Source organism: Podarcis muralis, chromosome 11 (genome assembly GCF_964188315.1).
Source record: "Podarcis muralis chromosome 11, rPodMur119.hap1.1, whole genome shotgun sequence".
NCBI lineage: Eukaryota > Metazoa > Chordata > Lepidosauria > Squamata > Lacertidae > Podarcis > Podarcis muralis.
In genome coordinates, this window is record NC_135665.1 from 32,184,809 (window position 1) to 32,206,211 (window position 21,403).

At 40.3% G+C, this 21,403-nt stretch overlaps 1 protein-coding gene across 12 annotated transcripts in view; it reads right to left on the minus strand.

Annotated features, from left to right (window-relative positions):
- Positions 1–21,403, minus strand: part of ADGRV1 (adhesion G protein-coupled receptor V1) — a 235,158-nt gene that overhangs the window by 203,506 nt on the left and 10,249 nt on the right. For all 12 annotated transcript variants that reach the window (XR_013394656.1, XM_077936223.1, XM_077936222.1 and 9 more), the window contains 9 exons: positions 20,805–20,954; positions 18,325–18,420; positions 15,597–15,701; positions 14,201–14,314; positions 10,807–11,372; positions 9,246–9,516; positions 6,916–7,245; positions 4,725–4,901; positions 3,334–3,557 (listed from right to left, as the gene is read on the minus strand). Coding sequence is in view for 11 of the 12 variants with exons in the window: in XM_077936223.1 (XP_077792349.1) it covers positions 3,334–3,557; positions 4,725–4,901; positions 6,916–7,245; positions 9,246–9,516; positions 10,807–11,372; positions 14,201–14,314; positions 15,597–15,701; positions 18,325–18,420; positions 20,805–20,954 (2,033 nt within the window). In the remaining variant the exon portion in view is untranslated. The remainder of the gene's footprint in view (positions 1–3,333; positions 3,558–4,724; positions 4,902–6,915; positions 7,246–9,245; positions 9,517–10,806; positions 11,373–14,200; positions 14,315–15,596; positions 15,702–18,324; positions 18,421–20,804; positions 20,955–21,403) is intronic.

Below are 21,403 nucleotides of genomic sequence, written 5' to 3' on the forward strand. Positions count from 1 at the left end.
TAGGCATGGTGCTTCAGAAGGAAAGAAATATTAAAGGAGACACAGTCTTGTCCAGACCAACCACTTCCAAAACAAAGTGCTGATTCACTGAATACAAAGACACAGCTTGCTGCACTTACCCAAAGTACACGACAAACCTTTCTGTCTCTACCCTGTCAATACAGAGAGAAATAAATGGGGGGTAGGAATAAAACCACTGTTTGCCAGATTCTTTGTAGTAGAGTTCTTTAGAGGAGGAAATAAAAAGCGGGGCGGGATAAAAAAATTTAAAAAAACCCCAGCACCTTTCCAGCAGCTAATGTTCACTTTATGGGAATTCTACTTGCTTGGCACTCACTTGTTTGACTAATGCTAGCAAGAGGTTCAGCAATTCCCACTCAAGGGAGATGACCCCATGACCAATTGGGATGTCAAGGACCATTCAAGGCCTTCGCTGCCAGCACTGCTCCAAGAGCCAGCCGCCAACTGCCAAGCACTGTGCAGGCATACAGGCTACACAGCAGCTGAGTAAATTTTATTCAGCACCGTCTGTAATTACTCAGTGCTTTTAATTAGACAAAAGAAACCCATTTTATTCACTGATGCACAACCCTCCAGGACCTGCCATCCCACTACGCTGCCCAAATAATTGTCTGAGTAGATAAAGAAGGGCAGGGGTTGCCATTGTTCAGATTTTTGTAATGGGGACATATTTGAAAGGCCTCATTTAGGCAGGAGTTAAAACAGCATGAAGTGTTATTTGTGGCTGCTTTTTCAGTAAATCAAACTGTAAGAATGATGTAAGAGGCGAAAGCATTTTCCAAGCCCAACATTTTATCGGCTCGAAACAAATGCTTAACGGTACCAACCACTTGTCAGAAGATATGGCTGGAAATGGAATAGTGCCTCTGACCCTAACCTAGCATTTTTAATACCCCAGTTACTTTGATTCATTATAAATTGCTGTTTGCCTGTATATACTAGTTATGCAAACACATGTGAATGGCATTTGTCCTTGGCAATGTCTGCTCTATAAGCTGCCGCTGAAATTCACAGGAGTTCTGCAGAAAAACCTCTCTACATAGAAAACCTGTGCTAAGTGTTGTATGCAAAGATGACTTAATCCCTTCCCAAAGGGTTCAGCAGGCAGAACAAAGATAAATGCCTGGACTCTAATAGCGTAACATAAATAGGGACGTACCTAGGGGTTGGCTAGGTTGGGCCCCGCCAAGAGCACAGAACCAGGGGAGGACTCAAATCACACCTCCCCCGCCTGGCTCCAAGTGGCTATGAGCCCACCCGCCTGTCCTCACACTTCCTGGGCCACTCCTTCGCTGCTCTGGGCAGCCGGGTGAGGTGTGCAGGCTCCTCTGGGTACCTTGGTGGAGGATCCTCGCCAAGGGCACAAGGAATGGGGGGCACCGATACAGCTCCTTACCAAGGGCGCAAGTGAGTCTAGGTACACCTCTGAGTATAAATGAGGTTGCCAAGAGCAAACTAGCAAGTCAAAGCATAAAAACTGGAGGACAGGTTTCAGCACAGCACAATAAGGAATGTCATTTTCACAAAGGCATTATGAACCACAAACTGACTGAAAGATGACAGGAAAAGAGGCTCAGAGACAGAAAGCTGGTTACAGTGCTATAGACACCAGGGCCTAAATCCCAAACAGTTAAGCATACCTGACACCATAGTGAGCTAACCTGTGCTGGATTTAGGCCAAGATTACAAAACAAGAATTTTCATATTCTTGATAAGCAATATACATAATGTATATGGTGTAACCTAGAGTTCTTGTACCTTGGGTTGCCAGATCTTGTTGGATTACAACTCCCACCATCTCTGATCACTGGCTAAGGCATGCCCCTCAACCGCCCCAATTCCAGGATGAGTGGGACATGCTGGAATTATAGATGCCATCCCAGCAACCTGGTGTTATGTCTTGAGCTTGGATCCTTGAACAATAGGCAGGTAGGATTCTAGAAGGCAGCAACCTGATTGGCCCATGGGAGCCATCCAATCCAGCTCCAGGAGGGGAGTTTGAATCAGCCTATCACACGTGATTCACTCTAGAATGTAGCACCTGAGGATCTTTCCCTGAAACTGCCCCCTCCTCCAATTTCCTGTTATCCTGAGGATCCACACGTTTGCTGATCTAACATCAAATTCTGAACAAATAATTTGATAAAGTACAATAATTTTATAGCAATGTGTAAATTAAATGTGATATAGAACCAGATAAATAATATCAGACATAGCGTTAAGATTGATAAATCTAGTTTTTAAAAAACAAATCAGCTCTGTTGTCACTTTAATATTTATACCCAGTGCAGAAGCTCACCAAGTATAAGAACTAATTGGAAAAGGAAGAGTATAACTTATGTATGGAAACATGAGCAATACTCTGTATGGAATTAAGTTACATAATACCTGTTGAGGCAGCAGCAAAGAAGTTGAAATATCATAAATGAAATTCAACTCCTTTTCTTGTGTTAAGTCTCTGAGACACCTTACTATGAAAATCAATCCTATTACTTTTGAATGGTATGGCATTATAAGAACCAGATCATTACAGGCACATTTTGACAGAAGTATAACTTTACATGAAACTGAAATGGAAATTTAGCATAATTGTGCCTTCAGAGCAATGTTATCTGCCAAAGGAAATGCAGAAACAATTTCAGCGGACAACCAATATGATAGATCCATGTGTTTACATATTACCTATGAGTCAAAGGAATTCTTTTTTAAAAAAAACAATTTATGGCTCTGATTCAACATATAAAATGTCATGGATGCATAAGGTGTCTACGAACATTTACAGAATAATCTATGCATGTTTAAAGGTAAAGGTAAAGGTACCTGCCCGTACGGGCCAGTCTTGACAGACTCTAGGGTTGTGCGCCCATCTCACTTAAGAGGCCGAGGGCCAGCGCTGTCCGGAGACACCTCCGGGTCACGTGGCCAGCATGACAAAGCTGCATCTGGCGAGCCAGCGCAGCACACGGAAACGCCGTTTACCTTCCCGCCAGTAAGCGGTCCCTATTTATCTACTTACACCCGAGGGTGCTTTCGAACTGCTAGGTTGGCAGGCACTGGGACCGAGCAACGGGAGCGCACCCCACCGCGGGGATTCGAACCGCCGACCTTTCGATCGGCAAGCCCTAGGCGCTGAGGCTTTTACCCACAGCGCCACCCGCATGTTTACTAAGAAATAAATTCTACTGTGCTTAAAGGGGCTTACTCAATACACCCCACCCCACAAGTAAGCATACAAATGTTAGCCAGTGCATAAAATAATACAATCAGGATATAAAAAAGGGTATGTTGTGACAAATTATTGCAGAATAATACCTGTCTAATGACAATATTAGAGTCTCATTCATTTCTGGGATGTCATCAGCTTTGACAGTAAGGTTGATTGCTGTGTCACTTTGTCCAGATAAAAATACAACAGAGCCAGAGAAAGGGCTTATATCATCAATAGTTACAGCTTTTGGATTGAGGCCAGAGGGTATCAGGCTCCAGAAGACAGTAGCTTGTCCATCAGTCCCATCTCGATGCAATGGAATGGAGGTCTAGAATGTATACCAAGTTCTGTAAGGTGTTTTTTTCTTACTGAATGTACATGCAACTCTAGCTGCCAAGCTACAGCCAATATCAAATATCTAAAAACACATTTCTGAAATAGCACATAGATTGATTTATTTTTTAACTTCTACAGCATTCTGCACCTATGAAATGCATTGAAAGAATTGTATGGCATCTTTTAAATATTGGTAAGGTGCGTCACAAATTAATGAAACATGAAAATGGGGGGGGGGAGAGAGAAAAAATCTAAATAACTAAAAAATCAGTTCTCATGGTTGGGATGCAGAGTTTTTGTCATGCTTATCTTCCTTTTGAGAGATGTTTGCGAGTAACATTGCTTCCTTTCTACACATCATCTCACCAGCAATCTTCACTCCATAGCCTACCTAGGAGCCCACATTTCAAGGCCCAGATGAAGACATCATGAGGTAACCAACCACTATCATGGGGCTTTTTTCAAAAGAAAGGAAAGGTGGGCAGCAGGGGAGGCTGCAGAGTGCTGGAGGATTGGTTACATGGTAGGAAAACAGTGGTCAGTGTGGTTCGTTAAGGGAGCTGAGAGTTGTTAGGAAACCCTTAACAAAGTACAGTTCCCAGGAGTCTTTTTGCAGAAAGCCATGACTCTTAAAAGTCGAATAAGAGTACTTCAAATGTGTGGTGTGGATGTGGCCAAAAACATTGCCCCTTTGCCACCTCACAACAAGGAAGTAACCCTAAAACCCCACACAGAGCAAAATTCTGAAGTATCCTGAGAATGAGGCAGGAAAAAACAAAGCCTCCATGGGGAACAAAAAAAACATTTGAGAAATTGGAGGGAACCGTATTATCTAGTACTTGATTTTACCTGGAGTTAGGAAAATATAACTTTTATTACAACTATATGACCCTTACCTCTGAGTAGCATCTTCATAGGTTGCAGGGAACAAATGGTGACATTTCAATTTAACTGTGATTCAGAGTTGTTAAGACTATTTTTCTTCATTACAGAACCATGATGACAAGGCATGAGAAATATTTTGAATAAGTAAGTGTTGCAAAATAAATTATTTTCCACTAGCTTACAGAAGTTCGTGTTAAGTGAAGGCAGACCCTGTACTTTCTCTGAAGAAAATGTGCAGTATGCAAGAACAACATTTAAAGAAAGATTTACTTACTACTGTAAAAACAACATCTTCTGGCTCATGTAAAATAACTGGAAGATTGCTGATAAAGCCAATTTCTCCATTTGCAATGTCAGGCGTAATTCTTAAGGAGATGTTTTGAATTTCACCTAGTCTAGGACTTACAGGTGGAACTAGAGGAGTGATATTCAGCAGTTCAACTTTTTCAAGCTGCAATAAGAGGAATAAAGATTTTAAGATTCTCTGCCATTCCTACATATTGTACAATGATTTATAGGACAACTAGTTATTGCATATTTTTAATGTAAGCTGCAAATATCCGACCAGGATTTTGCAGAATCCTGCTGCAAAAAAATGATAATACATAATTCCCATGATAGGAAGAGATTATTTCCACTTCTCAGTTATTCTGGGAAAACACTAATTTACATCTACAGACCTTTATGCCTGTCATATTTGAACATATAAGGAAAACATGCAATCACATGTGCAGTTCTGCATCAGAATAAGTAACTGTAAATTGCTGAAGCAGGTTGTGAACAGGCATTCTTCCACCAAACTGAACCATTTTGGAGAGGAAGACTCCAGGATCCAGTAAATTAATGCCCAGGAGATGTTAGAACCTGCTGAAGAATCTACACTGAACTCCCAATGAATGTACATAGAGAAGGGAAACAGTTGCAGGAGATGGAAAAGGAAATAAACAAAATCCATTTCCATGATATTCATACAAAATTTGCTACAATATTTTGTGCCTTCTCTGTTTTGGAGTCATTATCATGGGTCCTAACTTTTCACACCATGAACATTCATTTATTTATTTATTTATTTATTTATTAAAAATATTTGGAAACCACCAACTTATTTTTAAAAAATCAAGACAGAGTCTAATAAAATAGAAGGATCATGTAACAGCACAGAAGGAGCTCCTTCCATTCACAGAACTGAGCAAAAACAAAGCATCCAAACTTTTATTTTTATTATCAATTTTATAACAGTGTGAGTTCCTGGGATTGGGATTGGACGGGCATCCAAACTCCCCAAAAATCACACAGCAGAATTGGTTTCAATTGTTATTATTACAACTGCTGATACTTTTAAAAGAGCCAAACAGAACAAAGTCCCATGGGGAAATGCAAGAGTAACAGAAGGTTTGGTGGATGAGGTTCCCAAAGGGCATTTTATCCACTGATGCTTTACATATTTTCTTGACCTAGCTGAGTTCTTTAAAGAATTTTGTATTCCTTTGAATTTGGAATGTACAGAAATATTTTTACAGTTACAGTGGTACCTCGCAAGACGAATGCCTCGCAAGACAAAAAACTCGCTAGACGAAAGGGTTTTTTGGTTTTTTGAGCTGCTTCGCAAGACGATTTTCCCTATGGGCTTGCTTCGCAAGACGGAAACGTCTTACAAGTTTGTTTCCTTTTTCTTAACACCGTTAATACAGTTGCGACTTGACTTCGAGGAGCAACTCATAGAAAGCGGTGTGGTAGCCTTTTTAGAGGTTTTTAAAGACTTTGGTGATTTTTGAAGCTTTTCCAAAACTTTCCCGACACTGTGCTTCACAAGACGAAAAAAATCGCAAGACGACAAAACTCGCAGAACAAATTAATTTCGTCTTGCGAGGCACCACTGTATATTTCAGGCTATACCAGGTGATTGAACTGGCTATGGTACTGAAAAATGCCCAGTTAATCCAATAAAGATTTGTTAGAAAATAAAACCCCTAGATGGTTGTCACCCTTGGAGGCCAAGGCACCCAAAAAGCCCAATATGGAGGCCAAATGGCCAAAGTATTGGGAAATTTTGGAACAAGATGGAGACAAATTGAAATTACAGAGTCATGAGAAAATGAAACTTAAAGTACGTGATTGGCTCCATTATTATCAAATAATGGAGGTTTATAAACAAGATAGGAAAATTGGCTTCCAGGTGGAGAAATCAAAACTAGAAACTGAATTGTTAGAACCCAATACTTTAGTTAATCTTTTCTTTCTTACCAATGTTTTCTTTAATTTCAATTGTGTTCTCATGTCACTTCCTCTTTCCACAAACCTCATTCTAAACTGTGCATGTAGAAATAAGGTTTATCCAAGAAAAAACATTAGACTTCCCTAATAAGGCAACATGAAGGGGATGTTTCATGTTATTGATGCTATAACAAGAAATTAAACTGATGTGTCACATAAAATTTATGACAATTTTATACCATATCACATACCTGTACTAAGAAATGGGCCCCATTTTGAAGAAACGCATCATTTCTTATTGGTACTTTTATAATTTCTCTAGTTCTTCCTTCTGGAAAGTAGAGGGTGCTTCTTCCCGAAATGTTCAGAACACCTTCTTTAGCTCGCTCAGGATCCACAGGCCCAGCAGGAATATACAGGACTGTATAAGAAAGTCTCACATCTCCCACTGTTCCCTTTTGCCTTGCAAAGCTAAGAGACAAAAAACGTCCATCGGGGCTGCTTTCTATCCTCTGATCCTCTGCAGGGTAGAACTTTATTACACCATAAACATCATCACTGTCTTGAATGTAGAACAAAAGCTACAAGAATGACAACAAGGTATTCACATTAGGAGCAAATTACCATTAGAAATCATAATAAATTAATTATCAGATCACCATTGTAAGTATTGATTGGATTATGAGATTTTTATCACTCCCAAGACAGGCAATGCAACCACAGAACTAACTGACTGTACATGACCCCACCACTTGTGGTAGCTAACAGTGCTCGTGCTAACAGCACTGCCATGTAAAGGATGTGTGACAAACTTTGTCTTGCTCCTGGAATTTTCCCACACTCATGTTAGCAGCTGGAAGTAAGCTGCTTATTGTAGCAACTCATCATAAGAAGGAGCAACTGGCTAACATGACCAGGAAGATCAAGTATAGAGGGTCTTAAGCAGAACATATTGCTACTCCACTCATTCTACCCTTGAACATTTTGCTAGCTAATCAAAGTGATCATAATGTGGAAATCCATCTAACATGCAATTGTATCCAAAAAAACTGCATCATCACCAGGATGTCCTGAAAGGAACAGCCAAATGGATCCCACAAAGGGTTGCTGAGCCACTTAAGTTCAACGGCAGAAGTTCTTCAGGACAGAGGTGAACCCTTTCAGGTAACAGGGGCATCAGACTCTTGTCCAATTTAGCATAGCATCCTAATATGCTAACTTAGGCAGGAATATTATTCCATAGTATCTCTATGAGTGGGAGGAAGCTAGCTCTGAGCAAAACTACTTTTCCAGTAGTGTAAAGCAAAAAAAAAAAAAAAAGGGGGGGGGGAGTTTTCAGTAGTACTGAAAAGCTTCTCTCTGAGGATTTTCCAGCAGTGCCTGGGAAAATGTTTTGCCTGTTTATTTACACTGCCTGCTCTCCTCATCTCTCTCAGTTGGTTTTGTTTGATCTCACTGAGACTGTAACTTAACAAAATCCAACCAGCAATGCCACCACATTCACAGCACTAACACTGATTGCTTGGGATCCCCTGTGTAACTGAACAATAAGGCTTTACCCTCCTGGATTTATTTTGTTTTCCCTGATGTCATCATGTAGCCAAATACGATTAGCTACCTCAGAATGAGAACAGACCAAATGTTGGAAGGATGGCATCCAATGCCTCTTGTCCCAATATCAATTACAAGATCTTCAGGTGATCATGAAGATGGATAAGAGGCACTTAAGAGATTGTCTCTTTAGGTCCGATGCAGAAAGGGATTCAACCACAATTGCCTCTACCAAAGGTTCACCATGGTTCCCACTTATCAAAACGGAGCACAGCCGAGCTAGTTATCTGACAAAGCTCCCACTTGCCATACTTAGAATTGCTTTTACAGAATTACGATTCCAATTGATGCCCTCGGCGGTGGTGGATGGTCGGTATGGCAAAGTACAGCACAAGGAGAGACTTTGTCTGTGTGGGCAGCCTTGCATAGAGGACCTGTACCATTATTTATTGCAATGCCCGCTATATATATAGAACCAAGAAACCGATTTATAAAACCCCTCCTTACGAATGGAACACACTCAAACAGGGCGGAAAAGGTAAAATGGCTGCTGAGTGATACTGACGACTTCGTAATTTAAAAAGTAGCACTGTATGTGTTGGCAGCTAAGAAGATTAGGAGAAAAGAACTAGATAAAATAGTGGCCAGTTGCAAAGGTGATTCAGACATTTAAGCTGGGACATTCTATCTGATTAGCTACCTAGCATTGTGACGTAGTCCTAGTTATCAGTAAACTGTTAGCAATGAGGGGATCTGAATGAGAGCATCTTATTAGAAACCAACACAAACACCATTACCGACTCCTAGAATAAGAAAGCTAATTTTACTGAGGTATAAGGTCTAAGTGTCAATGCAATGCAGCTGATCAACAGCAGCAACAGACTGGAGAAGCAACGGTGCCAGACAGGATTGTAAAATAAAGAATTTACCAATTACATAAATAATTGGTTTAAATAATTATACTAATTGGATAAAATTGGCATCTTGCTGGAACGCTTGCATTTCTTTAGGTGAATAAATGCAGACTTACCTCAGCTGGTTCACTCACTTCTGCACCCCCCTTTATTGTATGAGCCAGAATCCTAAGCAGATATGGCTGTGCCTCTTCAGGGAAATTGTCATTAACAATGTTCAGAGGAAGTGATGCTATCAGCTGCCCTTGAGCAAAATGCAATACCCCTGAGTCTGGAGTGATGTCTGCAATCACAGGCGAAGGATCACTGCTGTTGCGGGTTATAATCCAGGAAACCGAAACATTTCCATGTGTTCCACCATTTCGTACAACTGTGATGCCCTCATACCTAGAGGTTGCAAACAGAAATCAACAAACAATTTTCTAATTTTAACTCTAGTGAAACACTAGAGTTATAATGAAGCACTCAAATGAACCTACAAGTTACTCCAATATATAAACACTGCAGGAGTTAAATGCCCTTCCTGAGTAAACTATTGTTAACTATGCAAACTGACTTGACAGATAAGTTGAATGGTGTCTGTGTCTGATCTCTGTTGTTCATCATTTCCCCACTCAGTGCTATTGCACTGGTCCTAGGCTATTGTCCTGTGCAGTGTTTATTCTTCTGATCCAAATTCTCCTACCCAACACATGCAGACAGAAGCTCCAACTTGTAAGTAAGGAAGAGACTTTTAGTCAGGCAGGTAACAGTTCTGGCTCAGCAGCAGACACAATGCTCAGGAGTCACAGCTCAGGATCAGGGAAGGAAGTACAAAACCGGGCAGAAGTGACAAAGATGCCCCAGAAATTTTCCCAGCCCCATCCACAAAGCATATCAGACTAACTGGTTAGGCTTTCTTGCCTTGTGGGAAAGCCAAGACTACAAGACTGGGGTGGGTGGATCTGCTCCCACCTGCAAAGCTGGCACCTGGTTCTAGGTGTCAAGAGTGCACCCTCCTGTTCCAGCCCCTGTTCTGTTGACACTGCCTCCAGCTCAGTTTCTCCACTCAGCTGAGCAAAGTCCTCCCCAGCTTCCACTAACGTCCTGTGCTCTGCAGGAAGGTCAGAGTGGATAGCTGGCATCCCCCTTCTAAAATCAGGTTGGAAAGGGGAGATCTCTATTCCAACCAAGGTTCCCAACAGTTCGTCCATCCCATTTCCTCCTCCTCTTCAGTCAAAGCCTGCCAACCCAGGCTCAATCATGACAGCACTGCAGGGTTCATGACAATCCATTACTTTATTCAGAACACCTAGGGTGCAGATGGACAGACGTTAGCACTCTTCAGGCACCATGCCCAGCACATAATGACACTTGGAGCAAGGACATGTATGGTAGCTCCACCCACTCTGATGTGTCTCAACATCCATCTACACACTGGAGGGCGAACAACTGCAGCAGGAATCTGTAGACTTATGTAGGTTCCCTATGAATTCTAACAAAAGCACTAGTCCTGATTCAATTTAAGGCATTCATTAAGAGCAAGGCAAAGCATAATTCAGTGCTAAACAGCCCTGATAAAAGTTACCAACAAGGAAATACGAGCACTTTCCCAGCCCAAATTTGTTTTCTCCAATAAATTCTAGCTAGTTTTCTCCTAAATCTACCTTAGCATTTCCAATGTAATAAAAGGAGTACCTTAACATTTGATCTTCGTCAATAACAACTGGCCGAGTAAACAGGATGTTGTTGATGGATAGTACTCCATAAGGTTTATCATTGGGCTGAATGGTAACTTGGACAACAGATGGGTTTGTTAAAACAGCATCTCCTTGCAAAGTGTCCTTAAGTAGCATGATATGAAATGTCTCAGCAATTTCTGGTATGGCATCATCAATGATTTTGAATTTTATGTAAGATTCATGCACTAAAGGTGGGAAAATGATAGTTGTGTTTGGCTGTAGATCTAGAAAGTCTAAGTTAAGCTGTGCATGTGCTGTTGAATTCCCAGTTACAACAGCATAGCGAATGGAGACTTCATGTTCATCCGGTCCAATTATGTTTCCGTCATCATCTTTACCCCGAGCTATTGGGATTGTTAGTATATCGTCCTCTTCATGCACCATATAAACACTCTGAGTGAATCGCACTGGGCTATCATTTTTCTTAATAATAATCTCAACAGAATTTCTTGAGGTATTGATTTCAGCTCCTCCTTCTACACTTTTCAGATGAATAATAAATCTTTCATCATCTTCTGGTATCTAGAAAAAAAATTATAATGATTAAGGATAACTCAAATCAAAGGTAAATATGTGCAAATCAACAAATTTCTTGTTACTGAAATAGAAATCCTACATTTCCCTACCCTATAAAATATTGGTGTAAATGATCATTGAAGCATAGATGCGCTAAGAGAAAAATGCACACCTCACTCAGATTATTCATCTTTTTTAATAATAGGAACACTTTACAGTTTCAGCCTGCCATCTAATTTTTAAAATATGATGCTTCTTTTTAAGACCCCCCCCCCTTTGTATTCATTCGCATAGAATTCCAACCTCTGATCCTGTTCTGATGCTCATCAACTATCTCTGCACATATTTTCAGGTTATACTGATTTAAAGCTTTTTTTATTTTATTCTATGCGTGTAGTAGGGAGAACATGGGGTGGTGGAGAGGATGAAAACCAACAAAGAACTGGGTTTAAAAGCAACTACAGTATTAGCTGCAGCCTCCATGACTTTGCTGTTTAAAAGGGATGAAAAATGCAGGTCTAGCAGCCCATCTGCTAAAAGAGGAAGCCAGAGAAAGAAGAACAGCTTAAGCCAGCAGATGGTTTGAATCAACTTTTGGTTGCCTTTCACCACCAAACTTGGGGTGCAGGGGTTGTGCCAGCCTTTGAAGCCAGCTGGACCATGAGCCTTCACCCTTAAGCCCCACATCCATGAGGGCATGCAGGGTTCTAACTCCCAGCTAGTTGTGATGATGTGCATACAGGAAAACAACCAAAGTTTTCTCTATATGGAAGACAACAAAACAAAACTCATGCCCAAAATCATACATAGACAGGTAAAATTCCTTCCAGTTATGAAACAGCATAAAAATACCTATAAGCAGGGACCAAAAGACTTTATCAATTTGTCAACTCCATGCTATGTGAACTGATTCCTATACCCACAAATGCTCACTAGCATAAACAGTATTATAAATTTCCTGCAGTTAGGGCTTGTCTACATTGTTGCTTGTCTTGTGCCTGGAAAGCACAGGTCGGAGAGGTTTTCTGCTTTGTCACATGCTTTCAAGGCACAGGTCCATGTGGTTTTTCATTTGCCCCACTGCTTTCCTTGGGAAAACTTGCTGTTTGCTGCTGAATCAGAACAAATGTCAATCCACAGAAAAACCTTCTGTCCTTAAAATCTTGACAGAAGAATTAATTACTTAGTCCTTTTTGTCACAGAGCAAATTGGCTTGATAAACTCAAGCACCTATTCCTGGATTTTGAGACTCAAAAGCAGTTAATTGCTCCTGAGAGACAGTCTGATGGCAAATACTCAATTTTTTTAGTGTGTAAATCCTTTTGAGGCAAAGCTGTTGCCTTGAACTTCCAAAGGAGGCTCCAAGTCCCAACTCCTTACCTTTTTATTTCCTTTCATAGTCATCTGCTAATTGGTCACTCTCAGAGATTGCATTCAAGAGTGGCCATTCAACTTGTCTTTGCAGTCACAGCCAACTTTGTTCCTTGTTTGTACTGCTTATGCTTTCATAACAGACATTGACTTGCACTCCCAATTCAGTTGAGCCCACAAAATATCTAAGTCTCACCAGTTCTCAGCACAATCAATTTTGTTCATGTCATGAGGAAAAGTTACAGCACTGGGGACTTTTCAGTAAAGCGAAAAGGAAAGGAAGAGGCAGCATGATAGAAGTATATATAATTATGCAACTGTGAGGTTACCAATGCCACCCTGAGCAATTTGGTATCATCAGCAAACTTTGCTACCTCACTGCTCACACTTCTTCAGGTCATTCATGAGCAAGTAAGGAAGCAAATGTCCCAATACAGATTCTTGGGAAACTCCACTTCCTACATCTCTCCATTGGGAAAACTGCCCATTTATTTCAACTCTCCGTTTCCCATTCCTTAATCAGCACTGCTGAGTCCCAGGTCTACTGAGCTTACTCAGGAGTCTTTGATGAAGTACTCTCTCAAAAACATTTTGAAAATCTAAGTACACAATGCCAACTGGATCACTTCTATCTATAGCTTTGTTGATGCTCTCAAAGAACATAAAAGGCTAGTTTAAAAAGTGGATAAAAACACCAATCAGCTAAAAGAAGCATCCAACAATAAGAAATCAAATCACCTCTGTAAAACAAAAAGGCTGTCTGATCAATTAAAAAAAAGTTTCCAGCAGCTAGTGTCATTAGAGAAAGGAGGTATAAATCTCTTTAGTATTTCTACTGTTGTCAGTGATAGTAATTTGGAGTAAGAGGCACTCAAGATCACCAGTCTAGGGTGAACCAATGTCAGGAATGAGCCAGCTCCTAGTGGAACTTTACAGCCTTCTGCAGAACAGAGAGGTTTCGATTTGACGCAGACTGGGTAAAGAACACAGCAGACAGTGGTGACTCCTCTGGACATTGGAATGCCGGTTGCCAAGGGAACAACTAAGAGTGGGCTGGAATGCAGTAAAAGCTCTCAGGAAGCTCAAACAGACATGAACAGACACAAGGACAGTCTGTCAGAACAGGAAGAGGCTGGAGCTAATCTAATAAGTCAAAAGAATCTGTGAATGCTGCTAGATAGGAAGCAATACAAGAGACAATACAAGGGGCGATGGTTCAATATATTCTGTAAGAACCAGAAGGAGCTTCAGAAGGGTCATCTTGAGTGATAATGCAGGCGGCTGTGTTAGAGCTGTCTAGAGCTATCTGTTTGTTTTTGCAATAAATCCTCCTTTTTAATTACCTACTCTTACTGTGTTATCAAGCTGGGAACCTGGACTCCTGACAGCCACTCTTGCCTTATTTATTTCAACCTCATGATACACAGATCAAATCTTCAAAAATTGTTGATATGCGCTCTCACCTGGTCATCAAGAACAACTAAGTTAAAAATCAATACAGCTGTTCCAGGAGGAAAGGTGATATTTCCTCTTGCTGGGCTCAAGTCTTCTTCAGCAGGATTTGGACCACCTTCTACCTGTGAAGAAACATTGTGCCTGTTCAACAAACATAAGTTCTAAAAAGCAAGCAAGCCTCCTTGACAGAGTTGGATAATCTTTTGATATTCAAGATGAAAGAACATTCCCCATAGTACCAATAAGAATTTGGAAGGCAACTATTTAAATCAGCCTTTCTCAACCTGTGGGTCTCCAGATGTTGTTGAACTACAACTCCCATCACCCCTAGCTAGCAAGGCCAGAGCTCAGGGATGAAGGGAGTTGTAGTCCAACAACATATGGGGACCCACAGGTTGAGAACCGCTGATTTAAATAATGGTAACCCCCACCCACCAAGCCACACAAGCTATGCTGGCAATTAAATCTAAACAGAGGAATGTGTTTGTTTGTATTGTTTGTTTGAAGTTTAATAAATCTTATACTTCCCAAAGTATGCCTATTTTATAGGACCAGTCTTGTTCTCAGGATTGAGAAACTTGCAATTTTACATCTCATTTATCTCATGGGGAGGAAAGTCTTGTTCTCAGGATTGAGAAACTTGTAATTATACTTCTCATTTATCTCATGGGGAGGAAAGTGGCAATAAATCAGGCTCATTTAAAATTTTACATACCATAACTGCCCTGTTCAAGCCAGGTTGTTGAACCTTTGGGGCACTAAGAAAAGCATGGAGAGTACTGATCTTGAAGCAGCTGTTGACCAATGGGTAACAAGCTTCAGATATCAGAGTAAAGAGACAGGCTTTGCAAGGGCAGGGAATACCCTGGCAGAAGTTAAAATGCTGATCTTAAAAGGTCTGCAGTGCAATTGACCCCTTGTATTCCAAAGCATGGCTTGATGACTGTCAGAGCCTGGTCTCTCAAGCAAAGCTGCAGGGAATTCTACAGAGTGGTGTTCTGGCTTAGAGTTATGCAATGTGACACCACAGATGGCTTTAAACTGCATCCTGTCTTCTCCAGCAGGTATCCAACTTGAGTGAATAGGTTTAGGTATTCAATGAGTTGATTCAGAGCTCTGAGCTTGCAGCTCCCAGATATAACAGGAATTCTTCATCCTCCACAGAGAAGAATTCCTTTCTCTCAGATTTTAGGTGTCATGCATTCCTGGCTTAAGGTCCTTATCACAAGCCACCACTAGGGAGATCATGGGGCCAGATCACACCTTAGCTCTCAGTTATCTAACTACAAACTTATAAACAATTAGGAAAGTCATTTCAGAGATGCTATATTTATTTACAATTCCAAGCCTCACCAGTTTCACTTTAAAAAAATATTTTAAAGGTAGTTATTTCAACATACTTACCACATAAATCACAGTCACAGTTCCATAGGTACCTTTCTCCCGAACTAGAGTGAGAGGCACAGATTCATTCCTACCTTTGGGCTCACTAAGTGTGATTAAGGCAGGCTAAAATAGGAGGGAGGGAGGGAGGGAGGGGACAGAGGAGAAACAGACAATCAGGTACTGATAAAATATCCCAACTGCAGAATGTACAAAGGGCTGTTACCATAGAAATGCAAACTTCCAGAGACAAGTTTTTTTTTTATTTTAGTTTCTCAAAAACTTTATTTCCAGCATAAAATACATATAATACATCCAAAATCACAGACATATCAAAAAAGAAAAGAAAAAAGAAAAAGAAAAAGCAACAACCAAAAAATAAACAATATACTTACAACTTTGGAAAAAGAAGAAAAACTAAGATGCATAAATAGGAATAAATCACAAAAAACCATTAAATCATGTTGTGTTGTTAATCTGACTTCCCTCCACCACAGTTTGAGCTATATCCCGATGTTATCCTCTGCAGTATCCTTTTACAGCTATTATCTTTACATCACAGGTTTTATGCTTCACCTACTGTGATTTTAATATTTCCTAAGTTTGCTTCTGTATATGAAATAAATTTGTTCCAATCATTAATAAATTTGGTATTTTTCTGATGCCTGATCTTCTGTGTCATCTTTGCAAGTTCTATGTACTCAAATAACTTAGTTTGCCACTCTCTAATAGTTGGGATGTTAGGTGTTTTCCAATTTTGCGCTAGCAATATCCTGGCTGCTACCATTGCATACTGAAACATGGTTTGGTCTTCTTTCTTGATCTCCTCTCCAACCATTCCTAAGAGAAAAGCTTCAGGATTTTTGGGAAAAGTGTATTTCAGGATCTTTTTTAATTCATCATAGATGAGGCCCCAAAATCTTTTCACTTCCTCGCACGTCCACCACATGTGGTGGAAATCCCCCTCTTTTTTCCTACATTTCCAGCAAGTTTTGTCTCCAGTCTTATACATCTTTCCCAACTTCGCTGGGGTTATGTACCAACGGTACATCATCTTTTCCATATTCTCTCGGAGCCCTACACAAGCTGTAAATTTCATGTCTTTACTCCAAAGTTTCTCCCACCTATCGTAATCCAGATTGTATCCCAAATCTATGGCCCATTTAATCATAACCTCTTTCACTTCTTCGTCTTTAGTATCCCACTCCAATAATTGATTATACATTTTAGATAAGAGTTTGGTATTCCCTTCTATTATTTCTACCTGATACTTGGATTTTTGCTCATTCATCCCTGCTTTTTTGTGTTCATTCCATAGGGCATTAATTTGATGAAACTGAAGCCATCCCATTAGTTTATCCTTTAGTTCTTCATATGGTCTAATTTTCCAACCTTTATCCGATTTTATCAAGAGGTCTTCGTAGGTCCATCTTTGGTTTTCCATGTTTATTTTTTTAATTGTTATGATGTTAATCGGTGATAGCCACCAGGGAGTATCTTTTTCTAACAGTCTTTTATTTCTATTCCATACCTCCAGCAACGCTCCTCTAATAATATGGTTGGAGAATTCTTTATGTACCCTTTCTTTATCGTGCCATAGGTATGCATGCCAGCCAAATCTGGCATTAAATCCCAGACTTCCAGAGACAAGTTAATCCAATTTGTGAAGTGGTCCACTGATAGCATTTCATTTCCCAGCAACCAAAGGCATGGAAGACAACAGAGATAAATATTTTGTTTTGAACGAATATGGAAATGTGTATCCTCAATTTAAACATTTTGGCCACTACAAGCCAATTAAAAGGCTTTTGTGTTACATTATTTATCTTGCTTTTTGAACTTATTAAAATAGATGTTCAGCTAATCTAGTCACATTAAAACAACAGCTGAAAGTTTTGCTAAAGAATTTTACTGAAAGCTAGCTGAGGATGTGTCAGTATGGCAGACTGTGTCTTCAAATTATCTGCCTCCCTTCTCTGTTCCCTCTGTATTCTGTTTGTCTTTGCTATCTTACTTGCCTTGATAAAATAATTTTTTTAAAGAACTACAACAACTCACCCACAATTATTTCACTGATTAGGACGCTCACCGAGAACATTTTCACAATAATCTTAGTGCTTTCTTCCAAGTAGTAGTACAACACACTATTCTTCATTTGTCTAAACCTTAAGCAATAAATGGCCCCAGAAAGGACTGTACAACTTTTTTTGTCCTATTACCATTTCCTCTGAAGTCAATACTTGATCACTTTTTTCAGCTTATTTAGGAATGCATTAGGCTCCCTGATCTCCTACCCAAGTGTCAAACTCCATGGTTGCCACTGGCTCATCTCTAATGTCACAGTCTATGAGGTCATAATGAGCCCAACAAACCAGAGTCCACACACAGGCTGCTTTGACACAACTCTACAACCTGCTCAGCAAAAGTAACGTCTTCGCACCAAGGGCTTTTAAATGTGCTGATCACTTGAGCAGTGTCAAAGCCTTTCACTGGATGGATTTCTTGAACCGATTATGATGAGGAAGAATGGGGTTAAGGTAAAGGAACCACAGATGAAAGAAAGTAGTTTATCTAAAGGAACCTATGGCATTTATGCCTGTGGAGAGAGCTGAACTCTCACTCATTAACCACTATGTCACAGGTGCCCAGGAAGATGTCCATTTCCCCACTGACGTCTATATTGTTCATCTGATAAATATCCCCATCATTCAATTTCAAATAACAAAAGGTACAGAAGATGAAAACATACCATATCAAAAGAAATGATTCCAAAGGCATTGTCATTTGATAAAATAGTTACAGATACAGCTCTGGGCAACCCAAGCTTTACTCCTGGAGGTGGATTCTAGAACAAACAAGGCACACAATATGGAAAATTAAAACGGTGCACTGTAAATGGACCAGTCAATCTATACATGGTGGAAGGAGGTTTCAGTAAGGCCCTGTATTCAATAAAGTGTTTATTTTCAGGGTAAAGGAATTTCTCTTTAATGACACATTCCAAGGAAAGGTATTCAAGTCAACTGAATGCTCCAAAAGCACTAACTTTTCATGGGATACAAATTCTATAGACTCAGTCTGGTTAAACAACAAAGTGTTTGACACAAACTTCGGAGATCATTAATCATAGCTTGACAATATTAATGATGCCATAGCAATAAGGAGCTACATGAGAAGCATCTGTTCCCCACCCTCACCCAAGAATCTGGAGTTTGGGGATCTTTTTAGGTCCATTGGTGGTGATCTTGAACCAGAATAAAACAAAGGAACACTGACATTATGAAAAATCTTTGTATAACATGTTCACTGTACAGTATTCATAAATCACAAGGACTTGCTGTTTGTAATGCACAGCGGACAGGGGAGAGAAGACAAATGAGAAAACAATGAGGATTGCTTCCATGTTTGAAATATAGCAGAAGCTGTCTCAGTGACCTGTCTTCATTGAAAATGCAAATCCGAACAACAACAGGGAAAAGGCGGGGGGGGGGGGACGACAAGAAGGAAGAAGTATTCTAAAACTGACCAAGATGATCCTCTTAGCAACGTCATCTACCTCAAGGGAGAGGAGCACACAGAAAGGTAGGTTTTGCAATGGCTGCATTATTGTAGAACATTATTATGGAAGACTAACAAATTTATTATAGTATAACCTCGCTAAACTTTTAAAACAATGGATTAGACACACTAGCCGGAAAGTCAGACAATAACAAGGGAATAAAATCAGCTCCCACCACCACTGCCTCAGGGTGATACAGTTGTCTCCTATAACAGCAGCCTGGCACAGTGAAATGCTTCTGGGCAAGGGCAGGCACCCTGTGCAAGGCCAAAATTTGGTGCGCTTCCGCCTCTTGCCTTCCATTCTGCTCAATTCACTATGTCATAGCTGCAATGCCCTGCAGCGCCCCCTAGGCTCGGCACCCAGTGTGGCGGAACTGGCCTCACTGCCCTAAACTCGCCTCTGGCAATGAGTTAAATGGTAGGGGAAAAAATCCCCTGCTTAATGGTTTCTTACAGTTAGCCTTTCTCTCGAGTTCTTATTTTGCAGCATATTACTTTGTCAGCTTTCTTCAGTAACCTTGCCTGTGGGTTTCTTGTCTATCCATTTCATACTTCCTGAGACCTCTTCCCACTTAGGTCCTCAGCCTGCCCCACACAGCTCCTCCTACCTGCTCCCCCAGGAAAACAACTTTTTATTTACGTCCCAACAAGTACATTCCACTACTGAAAATTTCCCTAAGCCATTTGTGAACAGTCCATGACATCACACCATCTCAGCCAGTTTGAGATTTCACCACCATAAGCACAATATAACTCGATGAATTTAACAGACTCAACATACAATATTTTAATTGCAACTTTACAACTATAGCAGAAGGCCCCTGTCTTGCTCTCAGAGTTTATAGTTCATGTGTTAATTTAGAAGGACATTTCTGCAATTTTAAGCTGCTATACAATATGTGCTTCTATACTGAAATTATTTGCTTAGAAGAGCCCGGGAACAACAACTAGAGAATGTGGCTGGAAATAACGTGAATGTTCAGAGGCTCGCCCATAAAATGCCAATCATCAATAATAAATGAAAGGCATTATTACAAGTTCAAACACAAAAATATCAAATAACCATTTCACCTAACAAAATAATGAACGATTCTTTTAAAAGGAGGACCAGGCTACAAGGGAAGGAGAACTGTGTTTAGTCAGTAGTGACTGATAAGTTTACAGATGGCAAGTATCTGAAAACTAACTTTTAAACAGCTCTACTTGCTGATACATTTCATGAAAATCACAACAGTATTCAAAAATAATTCCAGGAGTCATTATGTATATGTTTTAGATTATTTATTTACATTTTAATGGATCCTGCCCCTTCACTAAAGCCTATATTTTCAGATGTGAAGCTTGTTGCCTTGTTCCCCAACTCTTTATATGGATGTATTTCCTTCTTCCTTTCACTTCAAAACCTAACCAAAGTTTTAAAACATTGAAGCATACCTAAAATGTTGAAGAACCTTTGCTCAATCAGTCTTTGCTATCCAGGAGCCCTTAAACTGTTTTGGACTACAACTCTCATCAGGAACTGTCTGGCACTAAGAGCTATAGTTCAAAACACCTGGAGGGCCTCAGGATGGTGATGGCTGGCCTAGACCAACAACATGGGAAAGAGCAGCTCTTCTTCCACTAAGGCCACACATGTACCTCAGCTTAGTCAGAAAAATTAGTGCCTACCTGTAATGTCAAATAAAATATGAATGTTTCATCAGCCTCCGGAAGGTCATCGTCACACACAGAAATGTACACAGTTCGGTTTGTTTCTGCCTCAGATATGTATGCTGCTGCGTAGGTGTCAAAAAAGTCACCTGTATTTTCACCATGAATCTGCAATTTGCACACAACAAAAACAATTAAATACTTCTGCTCCAATACATATCCTGTGCCATTATTAAAACAAGCAACTTTATTGCTGCAATAGTACATTTCCTATGTAAGATTACAAGAAGTGCCTGCTGGATCAAGCCAATGGCCCATCTAGTCTAAAGCCAACCAGATGCCTATGGGAAGCCTGCCAACAGAACCTGACTGCAACATAATTCTCCCCACCTGCAATTCTCAGCAATTGGCAATCAGAGGTATACTGCCTCCAGCTGTGGGGTAGAACATATGGTGTTTGTGCTGGTCCTCAATCTAGTAAGGAACCAATTTTCTCCCCAGTTTTCCAAGAACAAATGGATATGCCCGCTCCATCCAAAAACACTCATCTGGTTTGTTTGTTTGTTTTCATTGTAGCTAATGCTCAGTGTATAACTTTGACATAACGAAAAAGCAGA